The sequence below is a fragment of the Aotus nancymaae genome, unplaced genomic scaffold, assembly GCF_030222135.1.
Source record: "Aotus nancymaae isolate 86718 unplaced genomic scaffold, 86718_ANA_hifiasm-v0.15.2.pri h1tg000059l, whole genome shotgun sequence".
In the NCBI taxonomy this organism is placed as follows: domain Eukaryota; kingdom Metazoa; phylum Chordata; class Mammalia; order Primates; family Aotidae; genus Aotus; species Aotus nancymaae.
In genome coordinates, this window is record NW_026988473.1 from 76,561,185 (window position 1) to 76,582,860 (window position 21,676).

Consider the following 21,676-nt stretch of genomic DNA (forward strand, 5'->3'; position numbering starts at 1 on the left):
TAAAATACTTTGTTTACAACATCAGAAAGATGTAAGATGGTGCCTCTGAGAACCATTCAGTGAAACAACAGGGCTTTAAATAAGCTTAAGGGTATTGTCCTTCCACAGTTCAGCAGAAGCCCAAAGTAGAGAAGAACTTTCCTTGAAAATATCTTGGGGTATGACTTTTGTCTAATGAAGTGAGCTTGAATAAGGTTCACAGGAGATTCAGAAAGTTTCTTTAAAAAATGATATTGACAGAAATACCATCAGCTTAGACTGAAGGGAAGAGAGATAGTACACAGTGAAAAGAGGCATTTGAAATTCCAAAGTTTTCCTGAGAAAACTGCACAGCTCCGAAACAGGCTACCTTTCAAGGGAAAGGAAAGATCAATCAGAGGAGGAAACCAATAACCCACAGGGTACAGCCAAGAAACATGGAGAACCATTCCTACGAATTTCCTGGAGTTAGAATCAAAAAACACTGAACATGTGCCTGGCTGGATTTCAGAATTGCTATGGACCAGTGATTGCTTTAGGCTTCCCATTTTCCCACTATTTGAACAGGATTGTCTAGTTATCTTATGTATGTTGGATGAGTACGTGGGTAACTCACCTCTTTAACCCACAAGGCTTGAGATAAAAGGAACTGTACTCAAGGAGCTGCACTTAAGAAACAATACTAGAGAAGCTGAATTCACATTTAGGTCTGATTCAGATGACAAATTTCTAGACTTTTAGCTGATGTTGTAAATGATTAAGATGTGGCACTAGGAGTTGGTATGGAAGAGGGTGAATATATTTTCCATGTATAAAGAATGTATATAATTTGTAGCCAGACAACAAAGCGGAATAGTTTTAAAATATGTCCACAGATTATTCAACACTCCTCACTCCAAAAACTGAAGCCTAATTTCCCACCTCTTGAGCTTAGGCTGGATTTGGGGATTCTGTGCTAATTAACACAAGATTGTAGAAATCATACTGTGTGATTTCTGATGGGTCATAAAAAGATACGGCAGTTTTATTTTTTTAATCAGTTTTTAACTACAAATAAAAATTGTATATATTTACCATGTACAACATGTTTTTTAAATGTGTATATATTGTAGAATGACTGAGTTAAGCTAATTAACATATGCATTGCCTCACATACTTATCATTTTTTGTGTGTGGTGTCAGCATCTATCTTTCTCTCTCTTATATGACCTTCTCTGCAAGAAATCAGTTGCCATGGCCTAAGTGTGCTCAATTAGCCTTATGGAGAGGTTCATGTGATAAGGGACTGAGGTCCTTTACCAACAGACATGTAAGTGTAAACATAGAAATACACTATCATGTTGCACCCCTCCTTCCCTTTTATGTGATTATAAACAACACTGCAGCAAACCTCTCTGTCTCTGTCTCTCTCTTTCCCTCTCTCCCTCTCTCCCTTTCTCTATCTCTCTAGAGAGAGAATTGCTGGGTATGCACATTTTAAATTTAGATAAATATTTTCAAATCACTCAAATATTGCCAAAAATAATTGTAATAATTTATATACATCCAAACAATGGATGAGAATATGCTTACATCTTTTCCAATTTTAAATGTTACTAGTCTTTCTAATTTTTCTAAATCCTATGAAAGTATCTTATAATTTTGTTAATTTATATTATTTAATTACTGATGACAGTGAACATCTTTTTGTATTTTTGTCAATTGAAAAAAGTACTATAATTATTTAGATGCAATTCTCTTTGCATGCTCCTCTTTACCTTTCTTATTCCATAATGTCCAGCATATAGTTCATGTTACATAAATATGCAGTTTTGAATAAATGAATGAATGAATAAATACAATTCAGACATGCAGAAAGTCTTCACTTAACCCCATAGTTTTGTCTTTTAACTGGGAAAAAAATACTTTATCAATCAATTAATTTAATTATCTTTTCACTTCCCCTTTATCACTATTCAATATATACCATTCAAGTGTCTTCTGAGTAAGCGCTTTATCCTTACAGTTTGTTCTGGCTAATTTGTTTCTAAAAGTGGCCATATACTTTTTCTCCCTGGATATTTTTTAAAACAACAGAATAGTTATATGATAAATAATAGTAACAGTAGCAATAACAACAATGATGCTACATGGTAGGTGTGTTATATACTTAACGGACCTCATTTAATATTTACCATAGTCCTATAAGTATTGCTATTCCCTGCTATAGAAATGAGGGAACTAATTTTTGATGATGGCAAATAAATTAGCCATAGTCATTTAGCTATTAAAAGGCAGGGATGGGATTCAAACTCTTGTTATCTGAATGCAGAGTCCATATTCTTTCTACAATGCTCAGCTGCATTTCTTAGAAATAAATCATTTGTATAGTTGTTTTGTCACATTGTATGCTCAAAGAAAAAGGAAGATTCAATAAAAGAAAAAAATCACAATTTTAAAAGATGTACAATGAAATTAAATACTTTTTCTGGCTGGGAGAGCTTACTGCTATTGATTCTTTTTAATCACTACTAGAATGAAAAAGATTAAGTAAGATGAATGAACATTTTCCTTTCTTTCATGGTTTACAAACTTAATTCAGCTATCAATGGGCAAGTGACTTATACTTACTTAAAATGAGAAAAAGCAATTGAAACATTTAATCATGAAAAGACAAATAAAGGAAATGTGGTTTCTTTTCACAATGATTGGTCTCTACCATCTGAGGATTTATGTCAAGCTGAGGAAGTTCTCCCAGTCAGTTCAGAAATAGGACTGCATACTGAATTTTAACACAAGACTGTGATAATGAGACTGATGCCCTCTTTACAAAGCAATTTACAAACTTTCAGAGTTGCGTTTCTGGATGTTGAGGTCGCTGCAGACTGAAGATAGGTATGCTTTTCAGGTGACATTTTGAAATGTTCCAACAAAATGATGTAAATCTACTCTTTAGAGAAAATAACTACCCTAAATTATCAAATGTTGTTTTCTAACAAGGCTTATATAGCATCATTGCACTTTAAAATGCAACCCTATGGGGAATAAATGGTACAGTATGTGAGGACACTATGAACTAGGTTTCCTGTGTAAGCATCTGAGACATGTCTAAGAGTTTTATAATCTTAGTCTGGGAAAAGAAAAAGAGAAAATTGTTGTTGTTATTTTCTACTGTATGTGGCAATCTCATGTTCCTCAGATGTGTCCTAGAATAATGTTTTATGACAGATACTACAACACATGTTTAAGAGCAGCAGCAACAATGCTAAAATGCTTTATACCAAAAACAAAAAGAAGGCATAATAGTGGCAACATAATGAGTGGTCTTACAGCACAAACCTATGTAATGAGGACACTGGGAGTCATTTTTCTTCAACCCGCATGTTGTTCCACATGATCATTGAAGGCTGACACTAAAATGGATACAACATTGGTATCTCTCTAAAACAGGTGCTGCAGTCTCATGGTAATCACAGAATGTTTATTAATATTTGTTTCAAGTATTTGTTCATGTATTTCTAGGTCAGTTTTATTCTGCCAACTTCATATTAACATTGTTTATAGGGTAACCAGAAAACGTGACACTCAGAGATATACAGAAAGTAATTCTCAAGTCATGGAAGTCATTTGAGTAAAATTAAATAATAACAACAAAAATAACAGTTAAATTTCCTAATACAAAATTCTTATTCTAAATGTATTTTAAAGACATGTTCTCCTATTTTATAAGTGGCTATACTGTATTCTTTAATTTTTCTGTAACATCACTACGTATAACAGATGGAATCTAATCTTGAATCATTATTTATTTAACTAATTCATAATTTTCCTTTTGTTTCCAAAACTAAAGAGCTGAGGAAACTTAAAAGACATTTATAGATAACACAATATTTTTTAAAAATTAAATAATGTAAAAAGAACTTCCATTTCTGGCAGCATGTTTGATTAGATACCCTGAACAATCTAATTGAAACAAGTAAAATATTATAAAAAATGTAAGTATCTTACTGAGTTGGAATGAAATAATAGAATCAATAGATTTCATAATCAAAGTGAGAAGAGGAATCCCAACAAGGGAGTAAATGCTAAAAGAAGCTTTTGCTCTGAGTGTTTCTGCTTACACTGTGGAGGCTACATGCAGAAGGAGAATAGGATATCAAGCCCAAGACCAGCCCAGACTTCTGCATGCAATCGGAATTCCAAAAGGCTGCCTTCACTATAAACGTAAATGAGACCAGACACAGTTGCTCACACCTGTAATCCCAAAACTTTGGGAGGCTGAGGCAGGAGAATCACTTGACCTCAGGAGTTCAAGACAAGCCTGGGCATCACAGAGAGACCTGTCTCTACAGAAAATAAACAAAATCAGCTGAGTGTGGTGGCATCTGCCTGTGGTCCAAGCTACTTAGGAGGCTGAGGTGGGAGGATTGCCTGAGCCCAGGAGATGAAGATTGCAGTGAGCTGAGATCACACCACTGCACTCCAGCCTGGGCAACAGAGCAAGATCCTGTCCCAAAAGAAAAAAAGAAAAAAAAAAAAGTAAATGAGGCATAAATAGTGAATCTGAGTGTATGCAAATTTTAAAATACATTTAGGAGGCTGGAAAATCCCAAAAAAGAATGGAGAATGTAACAAAACATCCTAACTGTATTATAGATTTGTAAAACAACCTCACTAAAAGAGGAAGACGGAACAGGATTTAAGTAGCTTTGGAAATGGGTGAAATCTGTTGAGGCTAAAGGCAAATTTTACTACATACACACTGTACTCTAATTGATAATGTCCTTTTCCATATGGTACAGATTAACAATTCTGATACTGTCATACACCTAAACTGCCGTTGTGCAGGTAAGTAAATGAATGGTGGGTGATGGGAGCCCGCTTTTACCACTGGAGTAGGAATTTACAGGTAAGTAAGGGGAAGAAGCTGGCACAACCTGTGTAACAGAGTTGGAGGTATCAGTGTGAGCTCATGTTTCGCTTACATAAACTCATGTTTGTTTAGATACAAATGATTGCATATAGAAATATTTATAGTTATTTGCATATACAAGGATCAGTATTACACAAATGTATTTCCTTATTCTGTCAGCTGAGCAGGTTTAGGAACAAGAATAACCAAGTAGCAAGGAGCATTCCTACTGCCCAGATACCGGTTTCTAATTCATTGTTAATAAGTGCTCCCTGAAGAAAGAGCTGGTTGTAGGAGCAGGAAATATATATGTATATTCAAGATGAGACTAGAACATCTTATAATGCTAGAAAGTAATTAAGTTCTCAAAAACTATAATCCCACAAAGATGAGAGTATGTCAAAGGAATATGGGAGCCAACTAAAAGAGCTCCCAATGATCACAGCTGAAATAATTTGAGAAACTAAATTTTTTTAGTTTCCCAAACAAAGTAGCCTTGGATTATGATTCAGAGTATACAATAAATACCCATGAGTACATACCGATATAAATAAATGTGGGAGCTGAACAAATCTTCCATGCAGAATTCCAAATAATTGATATATACACTTTACCCTTCAGAAGGCGGAGCGTAACTCCCTACTCATTAAGTGCGTGCTGCACACGATGACTTCCATTAAAAAAGTACAGTATGGAAGGGGGAAAAGAGTAACTTTACAGTGGAGAGAGCTGACAAACACCATCTCAACCTGATGCTGAAGGCCAACATCAACAGTCGTAAATCAAGTTGATAGTATGTACCCTTGATACAATGTGATGAAAACGGCAGTTTATTTCTGTAAGTTTCCTTCCAATCTAATCATGAGAAACACTGCAGACAAATTTCAAGTAAGGGACATTCCATAAAATACCTAAACAGCACTCTTTAAAACTGCCAAGATCATTAAAAAACTCTTGGAAACTGTCACAGCCAAGAGGTGCCTAAGGAAACATGACCACTTTTTAGTGTGGTGTCCTGGATGGGATCCTGCAACTGAAAGGACGTTAGACAAAAACCAAGAAAATCTGAATAAAGTATGAACTCTAGTTAATATTATCAGTATCAGTTTATTAATTGTAACAAATAGACCATACTAACGTAAGATGTTAATAATAGAGGCTACTGGATGTGGGGTAGATGGGAGCCCTCTGTATTATGCTCATAATTTTTCTGTAAATCTAAAACTGTTTTAAAAGGAAAAGCTGATTTTTTTTAAAAGGCAGAAAAATCGAACAGTAGAAAACATGCCTATTTTGACTTTGGCACTGGGTGAAGAAAAACTAAGAAAAGGAAAGTAAAAACGTTTTGGAAATTTGTTTCATACGCTTACTCTAACACTTATTTTTCATTCATCATATTAACTGTGTTGTCTGGAAAACCTCCTGTAAAAAATTTAATGTAAGGTGGTTTGGAGTTGGTCATGCCCCTAGACAATTCTCAAAAGCAAATGGAAAATCAAAAGATTCAGCCTCCATCCTGGCCTCAAAGATGTCCCAGAAATAAAGCTCCCCCTCAAAAGTATCTTATAGTCAAAAATTACAAACCCACTCAAGAAAACAAGACAACATGAGTAAGAGCCACCAGTAATAGATCAAAAATATTTTAGAGACTGGAATCATAACATGCAAAATAAAATTGAAAATTATTATTAACATGCTTTAAAAGTTGAAACAAAAAAATAAAAGAGAAGTTTGAACATTTTGGCAAAGAAATGGAAAATATATAAGATGACAAAGATTACTTGCAAAATAACAAATTTTTTTCTTTTTCTTTTTTTTTTAAGATAACTTGTATAACAAATTTTTTTTTTTAATTTCAAATTCAACAAATACTTTTTGAGTCCTCCCTATGTGCTAGGGCATGTATTAAATACTTGCACATATATTATCCATTTTTACTTTCATAACAATGAATGCTTCCATTAATAAAGTTGTAAAAACCTTCATACTAAAATATTTTATCATTTTTCTTTTCTCTACAATCTGGATATTTTCTTCTGTTCTGTTTTTCCAATTCACAAGTTATCCCTTCATCTGTACCAAATCTACCATTATTCAAATTTGTTCTTATTTTTTGTTATTAGTATTTTTTTTCCTAGTTTCAGAATTTCTATTTTCTTTTTATTCTGGTCTTTGTATTTGAGAAGTTATTTTTAGGAAATTTTCTGCTTGCTTCTTCCAGGTCTCTTAATCTACCAGTCTAGCATGACACTATTCTAAGTTCAAAGATGGAGGTTATCCCCGATTACAGAAGATGCCAAGCTGGCTGAGAGTCAGTAAGAGTACTGATTTATTTCCACTTCGCCAGTTTCCTGAGGGCAAAGTCCTTTGGAGCCCCAGCTTAAACACAGGGGGTATTTATTTATTTATTTATTGAGCCCAGGCTTTGTGTTCTGCCCCCTTGGCTTTGCAAGACTATCAAATGGCTGCTCAGTTTTGCAGCTGTTTCTTCCAGAGCATCAAATGCCTTCAAAAGCAGCCTTAGTGCTGGGCTCACTTCTCTAGGTTCATGTCTTTTCTTAGATTTTGATCCAATAATTTCTCACTATCATATTAGCTAGGGACCTAAAAGGTTTCTGCAGAGTTGAGCTCACAGAAGAAGTTGACTCAAGTGAAAAGAGATCATTAAGCAGACAGGCCCAACTTTCTTCTCTGGTTACAAGTTTGTTTTTCCTACTAGGGACCTTTCACTTCAACACTGTCCTAGCCATGACTGGCTCCAGGAAATAAGTATTACATCTTTAAAACTTTAGCTCATGACTATACAAAAATCTTTCTCTTTTAGTTCCCCTTAATATCCAAAAGAGGATGACGTTTTCAAAACCACAGTGTCAAAACACTAAGGGTCCATAAAAAGTAAAGGTAGAGAATTTTAAAAATCATGATAGCCATTTTTCAAAGAATTTGGCTTTGTTTTCTGAACCTCAAGTGAGACCTGGTGCTTCTAAATTCCCATCAGGAGGAGAAGCAGCCCTGATAGTGATGATTGACAGGCCTAGCAGGCATGACGCAATGAAAGACCTCATGCTGTCTGGCTAAGGGCTCACATTTATGCATTTCTCTTCAGATGTCTAATGCCTCTTCCAGCCCAGAGCAGATTGGTAAGGATGCTGAGGTAGGACACTTTCAAAATCTCTCTCAAATCACAGCCAAACAATTAAGAATCTCTCTCTTTGCATGGCTCTTCACATTTTAATGAAGGGCTTTAGTACACTGACCAGGCACCCATATTCTCCAGCTTCCCTGTCCAATATGACAGCCCCCGGTCATGTGTGACTATGACGCACCTACATATAGCCAGAATGAACTGATTAAGCTTTAAGTAAAAATTATGCATCACATTTTAAAGACTTAATATGAAAAAAAATGTAAAATATCTCAATAATTTTTATATTGACTAGGTATTAAAATATTTTAGATATATTAGATGAAATAAATATATTATTAAAATTAACTTCATCTGCTTTTTTACTTTTTAAAATTTGACTACTAGAATATTTAAAATTATACAAGTGGCTTGCATTATATTTCCATTGGATAATGCTGCTCTAGGTGATCTTGGTTCTAAATACTGAGTATCTTCCTACCAAATGGTTATTTTCTCAACTAGAACGTGTATTAAGCATCCCCAGAAAATTCCTTTGAAAATTTTTGCCATTAACAAACAATGAAACTAATTATAATTATAACTCTTTGGACCTGAGTTTCTTCACATAAAATGAAGAGGTTAGGCCAACATTCCCCAACCTTTTTGGCACCAGGGGACAGATCATCAGGCATTAGATTCTCATAAGGAGTGTGCAACGTTGATCCCTGGCATGCACAGTTCACAATAGGATTCAGGCTTCTGTAAGACTCTAATGTCACCATTGATCTAACAGGAGGTGAAGCTCAGGCTATAATGTTTGCCTGCTGCTCACCTCCTGCTGTGCGGCCAGGTTCCTCACAGGCCACTCACTGACCAGTATCAGTTTACAGCCCGGGGGTTGAATACCCCTGGGTTTACACTGTATCTCCTCTACAGTTTCTTACAACTCTATGATTATTTGATTATAATTGTTTTTTAAAACATTTTTAAAATACGTTCTATGTATAAGGATATACTTAGTTTTTAAAATTATATTCTGTATATATATATAATTTGTGAACTTGCTTTTTAAAAAATATAAAAATAAATATTTCCTTGTTGATAGAAACATCAAGTTATTTTATATAATCACGCATAAGTTAAAGTTGCACATTCATTTACTATATTGCTATTATAAATTTTCCCATGAAATGACTTTGTTATTAAAGTTTTTAAATTTTAAAGACTTAGACTATTGCTGTGATTATTATTTATTTCCTATAACTGGTTCCTCAGCTTTTCTTGCATAGGCCATCCTTATTCTTCATCCATTTATGCCCACTATATTCTCCTTTGACCGTTTCTGGTTACATTTTATCTTATCGTCACTTTGCCATGTCCTCCAATTTTCTTTCATGACTAAGTTCTCTTGTCACCTCTCACTAGCCCTGTTAAGAAAGCTTTGCACCTGGCCACACTCATCCTGCCCTTTAGACTGGGGCCTTCCGGGTCTCATTCCTTTCAAAACAAACTTACCTGAAAATATCTAATAATAAGGACATTTCAGGGTTAATTCAAGTCTTTACAGTTACTTCTTACTAGTGGGGTAGGGGACAGGTATTTGCATTTAAAATCTTAACTCTCATCCTGAAATGAAAACCTTTATTTGTATTCAATTGAATGGGGTGTTCCTATTCTATATTTAAATTTTCCTAAAATCCATTATAGCATGTGTCTTATCACACGTTTTCACAAGCCTTCCCCTGCACCTCTCTTCTGTGTGAAAACATGAAACCTACAGTTTGCTAAGGAAGATCCTGGCTGCTAAAGAAACCAACTCAATGTTAATGTTTGGAGAACACGGGATTTGGAGTAAGATGATCTAGGTTCATATCTTGATGTATCATCCATTTCAAGTGCAAGTAGATGGACAAATCCATGGACATAGCCTTCATTCTCTCTAAGCCTGGGTTTCCTAATCTTCTGAAAGGAGCTATTAATAACACCTGACACAGTTGCTGAGTGTATAGGGTATTTCTGAACCTCTAAAGTAATAAGAACATGGAGGTACTTACCAATGTTACATAGCCTTAGTGATCTTGGGCATCCTGAGATTTCATTAAATTTCATTCCTTGTTCCATTTTCCCTTCCTCGGGTTAGAAAAAGTACATTGACCCATTCAATTCAGACAAGAATAAAAAATATAAGTAAGAGTTTTCAGAATAATGAAAAGTTTCAGGTTAAAATGGCATGATCACTGTCTTCACGCAAACATGAGAGCTATGAAACACTTATTAGAACTAATATCCCAGGTTACTCTATGCAATTCATCTATGAAGCTCAATTTGTCAAGAAACAGCATAATGGTTTTACAAAACTCAGAGGGAACCTGGATGGAGGGATGTGGGTGAGCTTAAATTGATAGAATATTAAAGTAGCAAATGAGCGTTAAAGTGATGAAAATAGAGTGCAAATAAAAGACTTTAAGAATAAAAAGTAGTCAACTCCATGTATTAGGAAGGAATTCTGTGGCTAAAATCAATTAAACACAAAATTCAAGTGTGCTTAAAACAAATCGCTCAAGGTGTCAGTTGGAAAACATATATTCTTTCCTATCATTTCCTCTATGAAATGAAGAGAGAAATTTGTCATCAATGACTCTTGGAATTTGGTGGGAAAAGGAAGGAATTTGGAATAAGTGCCACTGAGTTTCGTTCCAGCTTCTCTGAAGGGAGGCAACACTGTCCCGCTCGCCTGACTGGCAGTTTTCTGAGAAGCCATCGCGCGTGGCGGGAAAGCCAGGTGCAAGCTGATGCGGAGTCACCACGGGAACCGGGGACTGAGCAGTGAAATCCAGCTCCTCCCAGCTGGAAGACAGTCGGGTGAACGCAAAGGAAAGCAGTTCTCTTTACCCCAAGTTTCTGCTTCACACCACTTCGAATCTGAGTAAGAGGAAAGAGGGCCAAGGGGATTTAAGGAACCGGGCTGACGACCTCCCCGGCGGTTTACAGTACCTTTGTGATCTCGTTGTTTCATTAATTCAACAAGTATTTCGGGCTGCAGCTGGGTGCCGGGCCCTGGGGTAGGCAGTGGGACTACAAAGAGGAAGGACCCAGAATAGAGGGGACACTGGCTAGCGAGGTCGCGCGGGCGCGGGGCGAGGGTGGAGGCAGCCGAGGAGCCCCCGCGAGGGCCACGCCCGCCGCCGCCGCGCCCTTCCCCCACCCCGACAGCCGCGAGTTTGCCCGCGACGTCCCCATGGCAACCAGCGGCGGCGCGGCGCGCTGGGAGGGAGGGGCCCAACAGCCTGGAGGGCCGCGCGGCCGGCGGGCCCGGGCGGCGGGAGCGCGGCGGCGGGTGGCGGGGCCTCGCGGGGCGGGCCTGGCCGGGCGGGAGGTGACCTGCGCGGTCCTGCGCCCCGGGCCTCAGACCTCTCGGCAAGCGCGGCGCGGCGCGGCGCAGGTAATGGCTCTGAGCTTCCCCGGCCCTGCCTCGCCCTTGACCCTCACCCTCTCCCTTCAGCCGGGCTGGCGCGGGATAGCCAGCGGGACGGGGGGGCCCGAAAAGGGCGGCCGCTTTGCGGGAGACTGGGCTTGAACTGAGCGCGGGTCCCGGCGGGGCGCGTGGCGGGGAAAGAGAGGCTGGGACGGGAGGCCCGCCCTTGGAAACGCAGAGCACAGCTGCGCCCTAGGTTAGAAGGCCTGGGCTCTAGTCGTGTGGCCTTGGGCAAGTCACTTCACTTGTCCGTGCCTCAGTTTCCCTGACGTTTAAGTGAGGGGTTTGAGAACCTACAAAACCATTGTTTCGTCTGCTCGTTCTGGTCAAGTTTTTTTTTTCACTATCCCTGCCCCTCACACAATTCCTGGGTCTCTCTTAACCTCTTCGATTTGGAAGTGACGTGAGTCTGAATCTTCCTGCTCTTTCTACTCCCTTGAATGCTCTTTAATTGACTTTTATTCAGTGATTCAGAGGAGCTGAAGTCCTTTTCAATACTTTTTCCAATTATCGTCATAGATTATTTTTAGCTAAAATTTTGTTACCATGAAAAACTTTCTTTTTTTTTTTTTTAATTTTAACTTTAGGCAAGTACTAACGTCCCTAATATTAGCCGGGTGTGGTGGCGTGTGCCTTTAATTCCAGCTACTCAGGAGGCTGAGGCAGGAGAATCGCTTGAACCCATGAGGCAGACGTTGCAGTGAGCCAAGATCGCGCCACTGCACTCCAGCCTGGGCGACAGAGCGAGACTCGTTCTCAAAAAACAAAACAAAACAAAAAACACAAAACAAATTCAAGTTTCTATATTTTCTAGGACCAAGAGCTACTACACAGATAAACTCATACTAAATGGTTTTTGCAGTAGCACAATTCTTATGTTTTATAGGTTAATAAATATAAACATTTTAGGAATTTGGATCATTTTCCTCCAACAGGTTAAAAATCGAGAAATATAAACCAGATGTAGCAGTTTCTTGACATGGAAAACCAAGCCCATAATACAATGGGGTAAGTGCTGGGAAATTTCTGTTTAACAAGTGTGTACTAAACTATGCCAAAAACTTCCTGAGAACACATGAACTTTGAAATTTATTATTAATGGAAGGATATGCCAATTATTTTCCGTGAGGCGGATGACAGGAAATACCAAGCGACTGTAATTAAGGATTATAATGTAAGTCTTTCTGATTTTGACACTACAGATCTGCACTCAAAAATCAGTTTTGCAACTTTTAGTGACCGTCTGATGTCTAAGGGCGATGGATGCCACGGCAGGCCTTATATTACCACAATGCAGCCTCTCTTCGCCAGCTTGTTCCTTTTTTGCTGCATTGAGTATCTCAAGTTTCCCTCTACTCTTGTCCGTTAAGGCTGAACTCAACACTTAAACATAGCCTCAGAATAGATCCAACTCCATAAAAACATCAACAAGAAGTAGATATTTTACCAAAAGTTTCACGAAGAGATGAGGAATAAAACTTGAATAGCATTTGTCATTGTAGAAAATCAAATTCCTGTTTACAAATATCTGTCCTAACTGTTTACCTGCTACCAGCATCACAGAGTTTTCTCTTCCTGTTGTTTCACTAGCCCGCTGACCACTGGCTGAACGTAAGAGTTTGGGAGATGAGGGGATGAAGAGGTGGTTGTATAGTGCCTCATCTTGACTGTGACTGACTTTGGCACTAGTCACAACCACTTCAGGTGTCTCACTTTCAGAGATTCTGCCCAGACCATGACTTTGATGTCAGGCTGAAGGAAAGCTGCTCAAGTTTGGACAATAATCATTCCTATCACTTTTTAGCTCCTACTGCATACTCCTTCTTACAACAGCCCAGCCAGGTATTATTATTATTATTTTACAATTAAGAAAAGTCAGTATATTACAGTCTAAGCTCTTATAACAAACAGACTCCAAAAACAGTGGCTTAAATAAGATTGAAGATTATTTCTGTTTCATATTGTTGTCTCGGGTGCCGCGCTCGCCCGAGATATGCAGACCAGGATTGGTTTGGCAACTCTGGCACTTTCACTAATAATTTCCATCTCTAGGACCAAAGTGGTTGTTTCAATTCCCACCATCATAAGTGTGCTCTGCACAGTTATGACTGTGCTCCTACCAGAGGGAAGGAGAAGGGCAAGGAGAGAGTAAGACCTTTCCTTTTAGGAGTATAATATGGAAATAGCAGGTCTCACTTCTGTTCTTTTTCCATTGGCCAGAACTTAATCCCGGAGTAACAAGTAGCAGCAAGAAAGGCTGGGAAATATGGTCTGTTACCAGGCAGCCATAACTTAGAAGTTCTAGAACAGAGGAGGAAGAATGGATATTGGTGAGAAACTAACAACTTCTACCACACTGATGCTCAGAAAGGTAGAAAGACAAAGCAGGAGCTCATCCTAGAATATACACCAGGTTAGTAGGGAAGGTAGGATTTGGATTCAGATATGCCTGGCTCCAGTCTGTGTTCCTTCGTACGTTGGAAATGGATGGCAATGAGATGCAGGGAGCGGTCTGCCTGGTATCCATAGCACAGCCAGGTTAGGATTCTGGGTTAAGTATATGTTGGGTCCCTGGTGTGATGATGGTTCTAAGAGCTAAGATGCAGATTGATGGTCTTGAGCCTAAGATTGGGTACCAGATACCACTTCATGCCTGCAAATCCAAGGCCATGGAGTCATTTAAGAAACAGACCTTGTTCTTAAAGAACTTAGAATTTTGTAAGGAACAGTAGAACTTGCTTGGGTACAAAGTAATTACAAACCCCAAGTTAATGAGAGTTACTAGAAGTTTTCCTCAGGTACTATTCCACTCATCATAGTAGACATGGGGCCAGACACATGGTCTCCAAAGCAGGGAGACCCCATGTTGGCGTTGCCTCAGTCCCACATGCTATCGAGAAGTATGTATAAATCTAAATCATGAACACAATAAAACTTCATCATCAGGAACTTGTTATGTAGCTTATCAAACCATGCCACCTACATGGTTTTTTGTGGAGCAGCCTACATTCAACAGATACCTATTTAGAGTCTACCATGAGCCACTTACTGGTCTAGGCACCAGGAGGGTAGCAGTGAACAAAATAGGCAGCTGTCTCTCAAGGGGCTTCTACCTTAGTGGAGGAGATAGATAATAAACATAGAAGTTTGTATCATACAGTGGTATGAAGAAAAATAAAACAGGCTAAGGATAAGGAAAATAGAGTGTGAATGGAGTGGTCAAACAAAGATGCTTTGGTAAGGCAGCATTCGAGCAGAGATTGTATCTGGGGGGAAATATTACACAGAGCAGGAGCAGAAAGTGCCAAGACCTATGGTGGGAGCTTTCCCACAGAACATTTTTAGTGTGAGTGAATCAATATTCTCGGCTGTCATGCTTATAACAGGGTTTGATTTCAATTTATCCATGATTTTTCCCAGTTATAGGTGTTTGTATTTGTGCCATAATAATCTAAATTCCTTGTAATTGAAAATCAATTTATATGTTTGTCCTATTGTTGTTAGAGTGTGTTCCAGAACATAAATATAGAATGAATAAGGGATCCGTTTTATTGGCCTTTTTAAGAAAACCTCTAGATTTTGCTTTTTGTTTTCTTATTCATGAATTTCTACTTAATAGTCTGCCCTTTTGTGGTTTATTTTATCTTGTTCTCATGAGTTGAAAAATTTGCTTCAGTTATTGTCATGATTTCTTTAAATAATAAAATCATGTAAGGCTGAAGTTCCTCCTGAGTACAGCTTGCTGCCTGCCATAGGGTTAGTGTTCTCACCATCATTTTCTAAATAGTCTGTCATTTCAAATTTGATATCTTCTTTGACTCAAGAGATATTCAGAAAATGTAATTTCAAGGGGCATTAAGTTATCTTTTTGTTATTACTTTCTAATCCTTCCACTACCGTAATCGTAGGATGTGGACTATATGATTTTGACTCTGTCGATTTCACTAAGATTATTCTTGTCGTCTATTGAAGGATCAACTTTTATTAATGTCCTTTGGGTATTTGAAAACACATGTATATTCTCTTTTGGTTGAGTAAAAAGGCTAAAAAAGTTATATAATCAAACATTTTAATTGTTGTTATTATGTTTAAATTGTGTTTTCCAAGTACAGTTACATTAATTTATGTTTATTTGATCTGCCAAATTCTAAGGAAGATCTTCACTATGATTGTAGTTTGTTCAGTCCTTCTTGTATTACTAACAAGTTTTGGTTTACATATTTCAGTTTGCTGTTGCTCAATGTATCAAGGTTTATGATATATCTTCTTAGTATATTGCATGATTTAGCATTATAAAATATAGCACAAGTGTAATGTTTTCCATTTTAATTCTACTTTGCCTGATATTAATATTACCATCCCTGCTTTCTTTCATTAATATCTTTGTTCATCACCTTGTTTTCAGCCTTTTTTATGTCATATCAAGTTTGTCTTCACATATACATAGCATATGGTTAGATTAACAAATAGAGGCTGGGTACAGTGGCTCACACCAGTAGTCCCAGCACTTTGGGAGGCCAAGGTGGGTGGATCACCTGAGGCGGGTAGATCACCTGAGGTTGGGAGTTCAAGTCCAGCCTGACGAACATGGAGAAACGCCGTCCGTACTAAAAATACAAATTAGCTAGGTGTGGTGGCACAAGCCTGTAATCCCAGCTACTCAGGAGGCTGAAACAGGAGAATCCCTTGAACCCGGGGGGCAGAGGTTGTGGTGAGCCATGGCACCATTGTGCTCCAGCCTGGGCAACAAGAATGAAACTCCATCTCAAAAACAAAGAAACAAAAAAGATTCCTCAATTGGAGACTCTTTTCCATTACAAAAAGTATTTTATGATAATTAGTATATCATTTTTGACCCTTCTGCTTTCCCAGTGTTTGCTAGGAGGATCTAGTTATCTTTATCTTCTCTTTCCCTTGGAGGTTCGACATCCAATTTTATAAATTATTGATTTATATTTTTATAAACATTTTAAATTTGTATTTCTATTTTGGCAACCCAAGTATTAACTAACTTTGACTACCCTTAACCGCAGTAAGACTTGATCTTTAGTAATGCCTTTGCTTCCCCATTTCCTTATCCTATTTCCAAGCTTCTGTTGAAATAATCTGGATTTCTAGATCCTGATTGCTATTAATTTTCTTTTATTTCTCTTTTACTTTAAAAATTCTTTTTAAACAACCATAAGTTTGATTTCATTGCTTATGACTGTCACTTGTATAGAAACCCTTCCCTGTTCTTGATTTTTAAATTGGATACGTTTTAAATTTGGCTGAAGTTCTTAGTTCATCGTTTTATAAAAATGAACATGGGTGGTATACTTCCTTATTTTTTACGTGTCCAAAATGGCTTACGTTTACTCTCACACAAGAACTCCATAACATTAATCTTATCTTGAAGCACTGAGTGTTGCAGATGGAAAGTTCAGTGCTCCTCTTATTCTCTCTCTCATTCAGATTCTTTTATTTTTTTAATATCTGGAGGCTTATAGTATTGTCTCTCTATTCTATTCTTGAAGTTTATAAATGCACCAAGGTAGCTTTCTAGGTATTAATCTTTTTTTTAAGAATTCTGTATAGCATTTGGTAAGCACATTTATGCTAAAGATCTCTTTAGCCCAGTGAAAAATTCTATTCCTTTGACTAATAATTCTCCAGTCTTGTTTCATTCTCATCTCCTAGAATTACTATCTTTTTTTTCTCTCTCATAATTTCCATCCTTATGTTTTTTGCTCTATATTCTGGAGGAATTTTTTTAGTTTTCTCATTTTTAGTTCAGCAATGATTACATTGTTCTTTACTGCCTCTTGGTTTGACAACCATGTTTTTATTTTTAAGAACTGCTTTTTTTGTGTTTTTTAATTGTTGCTTTTATGTAGTAAATCACTTTTGTCTTATCAATGCAGTATTTTACTGTTATTTAAAATACAAATTAGAAATGCTTGAAATTATCTTTTGCTTTTTATATTAGTTGGCTTATTTCAGTTATCAACTCCAACTTGTTTTCTAAGCAACTATCAATTTGTTTCTTGTAACTACTCCAATCGGTCATTCTATGGGTTTGGCTCTGGTGTAATTCTCCACATCCTTTAATCTGTGCCTCTCCTCAAACTCTTACAACTGCTTCTCAGCCCAGCCTTTCTTCTAGCCTCTGTTACTCTAAAAGTGAAATCAATTAGCTTTTTCAGAGAAATCTGTCTACCAACTATGGTGCAGCTTCAACTCCCTAAGGGCTAAGCATGGCCACAAGCCAATGTGTTATGCGGTCTAATATATTTAAGATTATTAAAGCTTACATTTAATAAATTTATCTCTGAAGATCCTTTCTAAATAGGAGTTTTATAAATTCATTAAGCAATGCTAACGTCAATGAAACACATTCATGGAGTCCCAAAATATATGGATTCTGAAGTGTTTCGAAGAATGTCATTTTCCCTGCATAAGTGGATGCACATATATGGATTACTTCTTTAAAATATCTTTTCTAACTGAAAAGAACATTTACTGAGATCTTTCTTAGTTACATGTGTATGTAATTTAAAAAGTCATTTGCTTCTTCATCCCTGTTACCAAAAAGTAGCAATTTCCTATTCCCTTCCCAGTTCTCCAGTCCCAGAGGCAACCACTTTCAATCCTTGTAGCTGATTTTGGGGACAATGTACTTCCATGTCTCTAAATAATACACTTATATTGCTACTTCTTGATTTTTCAGTTTTATGCATTACTAACTTCCACAATGGATATTTTTTATTCTTACCACCACCTTGTTTCCGAGACACACACACACACACACACACACACACACACACACACGCATACAGAGTCACATTTCGCATTCTTCTATACTCCCAATACACCATAATTTTGGTTGGATCAAAGACTTAGTAATTAAAGGGCAAACAGCCTTTGTAAGTACTCTTGCCTCTGAACCATATAGTATACGGTAACTCCTTTTCCTTTCTCACACAACATTTTGTTTTCCCTGGAGTTTTCTGGTATCTGAATTATAAACGTTTTAAAGTTTCCTTCTTTCTGTATATTTTTCCTCAAAAAATGTCTTTCTGTTTGTATTTGACTCGCCTTTTGTGTCATGTGAGCTGTTTTCCTCAAATGTCTGGGATTCCTGACTGCTTGCTCCTGTTTAAGGGTATGCTCCTATTAAGTGGTAATAGAAAGCTGGTAGGATGTTCATGTGTACCTGGGCAGATATATTAGTCTGTTCCCACATTGCTGTAAAGAATCACCTGAGACTAAGTAATTTATAAGAAAAGAGGTTTAATTGATTCACAGTTCCACAGGCTGTACAGGAAGCATGGCTAGGGAGACCTCAGAAAACTTACAATCATAGCAGAAGGCAAAGAGGAAGGAGGCACTTTCTATGTGGCCAGAGCAGGAGGAAGAGAGAGAAGAGGGGAGGTGCCACACACTTTTAAACAATTGCATCTCCTGAGAACTCACTACCACAAGAATAACAAGAGGGAAGTTCACCCCCACATTCCAGTCATCTCTCACCAGGCCCCTCCTCCAACACTGGGGTTTACAATTCAACATAAGATTTGGTTAGGGACACAGAGCCAAACCCTATCAGTGGGCTTGTTGACAGGGGTCTTTACTCCACGGTCATCAGGCTAGGCAGTGTCCTTGCAGGACCCCACCTCACTCTCTTTCAGTCTTTTGTTTCAGGCTAATTAGATTTCAGAGAATTTGAATTTCCTGCCTGGAGAGTATACCAGGATTCTAGGGGCTGCAAAGGAGGGGGCTGGATTCTGACTTAGATTGTTGACCTTAATCCCCCCGACCTTGGTTTCCAGTACAGTGGCCCTGCCATCTACTGTACCTGGTGTTCGCAAACCCCAGTCCAGAGCCTGTCTGTTTTAGCTTCTCCAGAGCATGTGCCTGGAGTCTAATGCCAGTGAGGAGACCTAGGAATCAACCCCTTCTTAGCCATTCCTTTATTCAGGATCACCGTCACGTGCTACTTCCAGATGTACCTAGTTGGTTAGCTACTTGGCTTTGTCCACTGCTAGTTCCTGTTATTTTTATCCTTGTAGGTTTAACCTTTTAGGTTAAAAATATCCCTTTATTTTGTGTTAGTAGAATTTGGGGAGGGAACAAAATGTGTGTTCATACATCTTCAACCAAAAGTCCCATTTTTCTCTACTGAACCTTTTACTCTACCTTTTATTCTGTGACTTATATCTTAGCCATTGATCTCGTTCATAGAATCTTGCCAGATGCTTCCTAAACATCTAGGTACTGCTATGTGATCCCCCAGATTCTTCTTATCTGCTATGAAAGTCATATTTTCAAAGAACCAGGGTAGATGACTATTAAATAATAACTTCTTACATCTGATTCAAAAGGTCCTTTAAAACTATACTCTTCTATGTTTGCATCTTTCTTAACCTTTCAGGTGTTCTTTCCCTCTGAGATATATTAATTCAGAATCATAACTTTACTTACCAGGTTCCTGATGAGTTAAATACAGTTTTAATTACAGTTTGTAAAATAAAATCTGATTTTTCTGATGTAAGTCAATATATTGGTACCTTAATAAATTATAGAAATGTATTATTTTTACACATTGAAAATCCTTTTTGAATTTGGTTAATTCCCTTGCTTTCTGGTTAGTTCAGACTATACCCCTTTACTCTCCCTCTCTTCACACTTTATTTACCCCCTCCCATACACACATATATTCTTCCCCAGAGTAATCAAACTGGACAAGTTCTTCCAGTTTCTTGTATCTCTGAAGAAGAAACAAAGTAAAGTACATCTGGGTTAGAATCCTGATATGTCAAACTTGAAGGTAGATTCTGAAATGTTAGCAATGTTGAGTGATTGTAGGAATTGAATGCGTGATTTCGAAAGGAAGGAAAATTATTAGGAAGGTGAGAGAGGGAGGAAGGAAATAAGGAAAGGAAGGGAAGATTTCTATAAAAGATCTAATCAAGTTGCTAGTAAGTTTAAGGAAAGATGAAAAAGCACCACTGTGTTGGATAAATTTGCAGTTACTTTTTACATGAAAATGTTTATAAAAGATTAGTTATGTTTTCTTAAAAATCTGATATGTGTGAATGTAGATAAGTACAGCAGGTGCATACCCACCTAACCTGACCTGGTTGTCTGTGGTGCTTAGTTGTATGGCACCTTGGAACTACCTGGAACTTTGTGAGCCTCTAATCAGAGCACTGGTAAACAGAGAAGTGATAAAATCATGAATATTACAGATATGTGATGAGTGTGTTAGTTCTTTCCCCAAAAGAAAGAAGCAGTCTCATTGGACAGCAGTTAGTGTAAAAGTTGTACCCTCCTTGATCTCAAGAAGCAGAAAGAAAAGGAAAAATACAGACAAAAACAGAAAAGCTGGCAAGGGAAGTAGCAACACAAGTATCAGTGGTGATAAGAACGTTAAAAAGTTAGTCCTTTGCTGGGCGCGGTGGCTCACGCCTGTAATCCCAGCACTTTGGGAGGCCGAGGCGGGTGGATCACGAGGTCAAGAGATCGAGACCATCCTGGTCAACATGGTGAAACCCCGTCTCTACTAAAAATACACAAAAAAATTAGCTGGGCACGGTGGCGTGTGCCTGTAATCCCAGCTACTCAGGAGGTTGAGGCAGGAGAATTGCTTGAACCCAGGAGGCGGAGGTTGCGGTGAGCCGAGATCGCGCCATTGCACTCCAGCCTGGGTAACAAGAGCGAAACTCTGTCTCAAAAAAAAAAAAAAAAGTTAGTCCTTTAACACTGCAGGCCAGCATATTCCAGGGGCCCCAGCTATGTTCAGCAATGTTTTGTCTTCTCTTCTGTCACACCACAGGGACAAGCACAGTGCCTGCCATAGGGTAAATATGCAGTCAACTTTTTTTTTTTTTGAGACAGGTTTTGCTCTGTCACTCAGGCTGGAGTGCAGTGGTGTGATCTTGGCTCCCTGCAGTGTCAACCTCCGGGGCTCAAGCAATTCTCCACCTCAACCTCCTGAGTAGCTGGGAGGTACACACCACCATGACTGGCTATTTTTTTGTTTTGTTTTTTGTAGTGGTAGGGTCTCACTATGTTGCCCAGGCTGGTTTCAAACTCCTGGACTCAAGCAATCCTCTTGCTTTGGCCTCTTAAAGTGCTAGAATTACAGGCATGAACCAGTGCTCCAGGCTCAGTCAACATTTGTTCAATGAATGAGTGAACTGAAATGACAGCCTATTAAAGGCAA

At 38.0% G+C, this 21,676-nt stretch overlaps 2 protein-coding genes across 9 annotated transcripts in view; one reads left to right on the plus strand and one right to left on the minus strand.

Moving 5' to 3' along the window:
• Nucleotides 1–10,133, minus strand: part of SLC36A4 (solute carrier family 36 member 4) — a 155,450-nt gene extending 145,317 nt beyond the window's left edge. Inside the window, exon 1 of the mRNA XM_064365395.1 lies at nucleotides 10,052–10,133. Coding sequence (XP_064221465.1) covers nucleotides 10,052–10,118 — 67 coding nt within the window. The 5' untranslated portion in view covers nucleotides 10,119–10,133. The remainder of the gene's footprint in view (nucleotides 1–10,051) is intronic.
• A 720-nt stretch (nucleotides 10,134–10,853) lies between these two features.
• DEUP1 (deuterosome assembly protein 1) overlaps nucleotides 10,854–21,676 on the plus strand; it is a 121,016-nt gene continuing 110,193 nt past the window's right edge. For 3 of the 8 annotated variants that reach the window (XM_012444828.3, XM_021665632.2, XM_064365393.1), the window contains exons 1-2: nucleotides 11,384–11,439; nucleotides 12,408–12,480. In XM_012444828.3, coding sequence (XP_012300251.1) covers nucleotides 12,452–12,480 — 29 coding nt within the window. In that variant the 5' untranslated portion in view covers nucleotides 11,384–11,439; nucleotides 12,408–12,451. Of the gene's footprint in view, nucleotides 10,924–11,383; nucleotides 11,440–12,407; nucleotides 12,481–12,582; nucleotides 12,647–13,061; nucleotides 13,315–13,807; nucleotides 13,886–21,676 lie in introns of those variants that run through there. The other 5 variants (XM_012444829.2, XM_021665633.2, XM_012444832.2 and 2 more) reach the window with 5 other exon arrangements.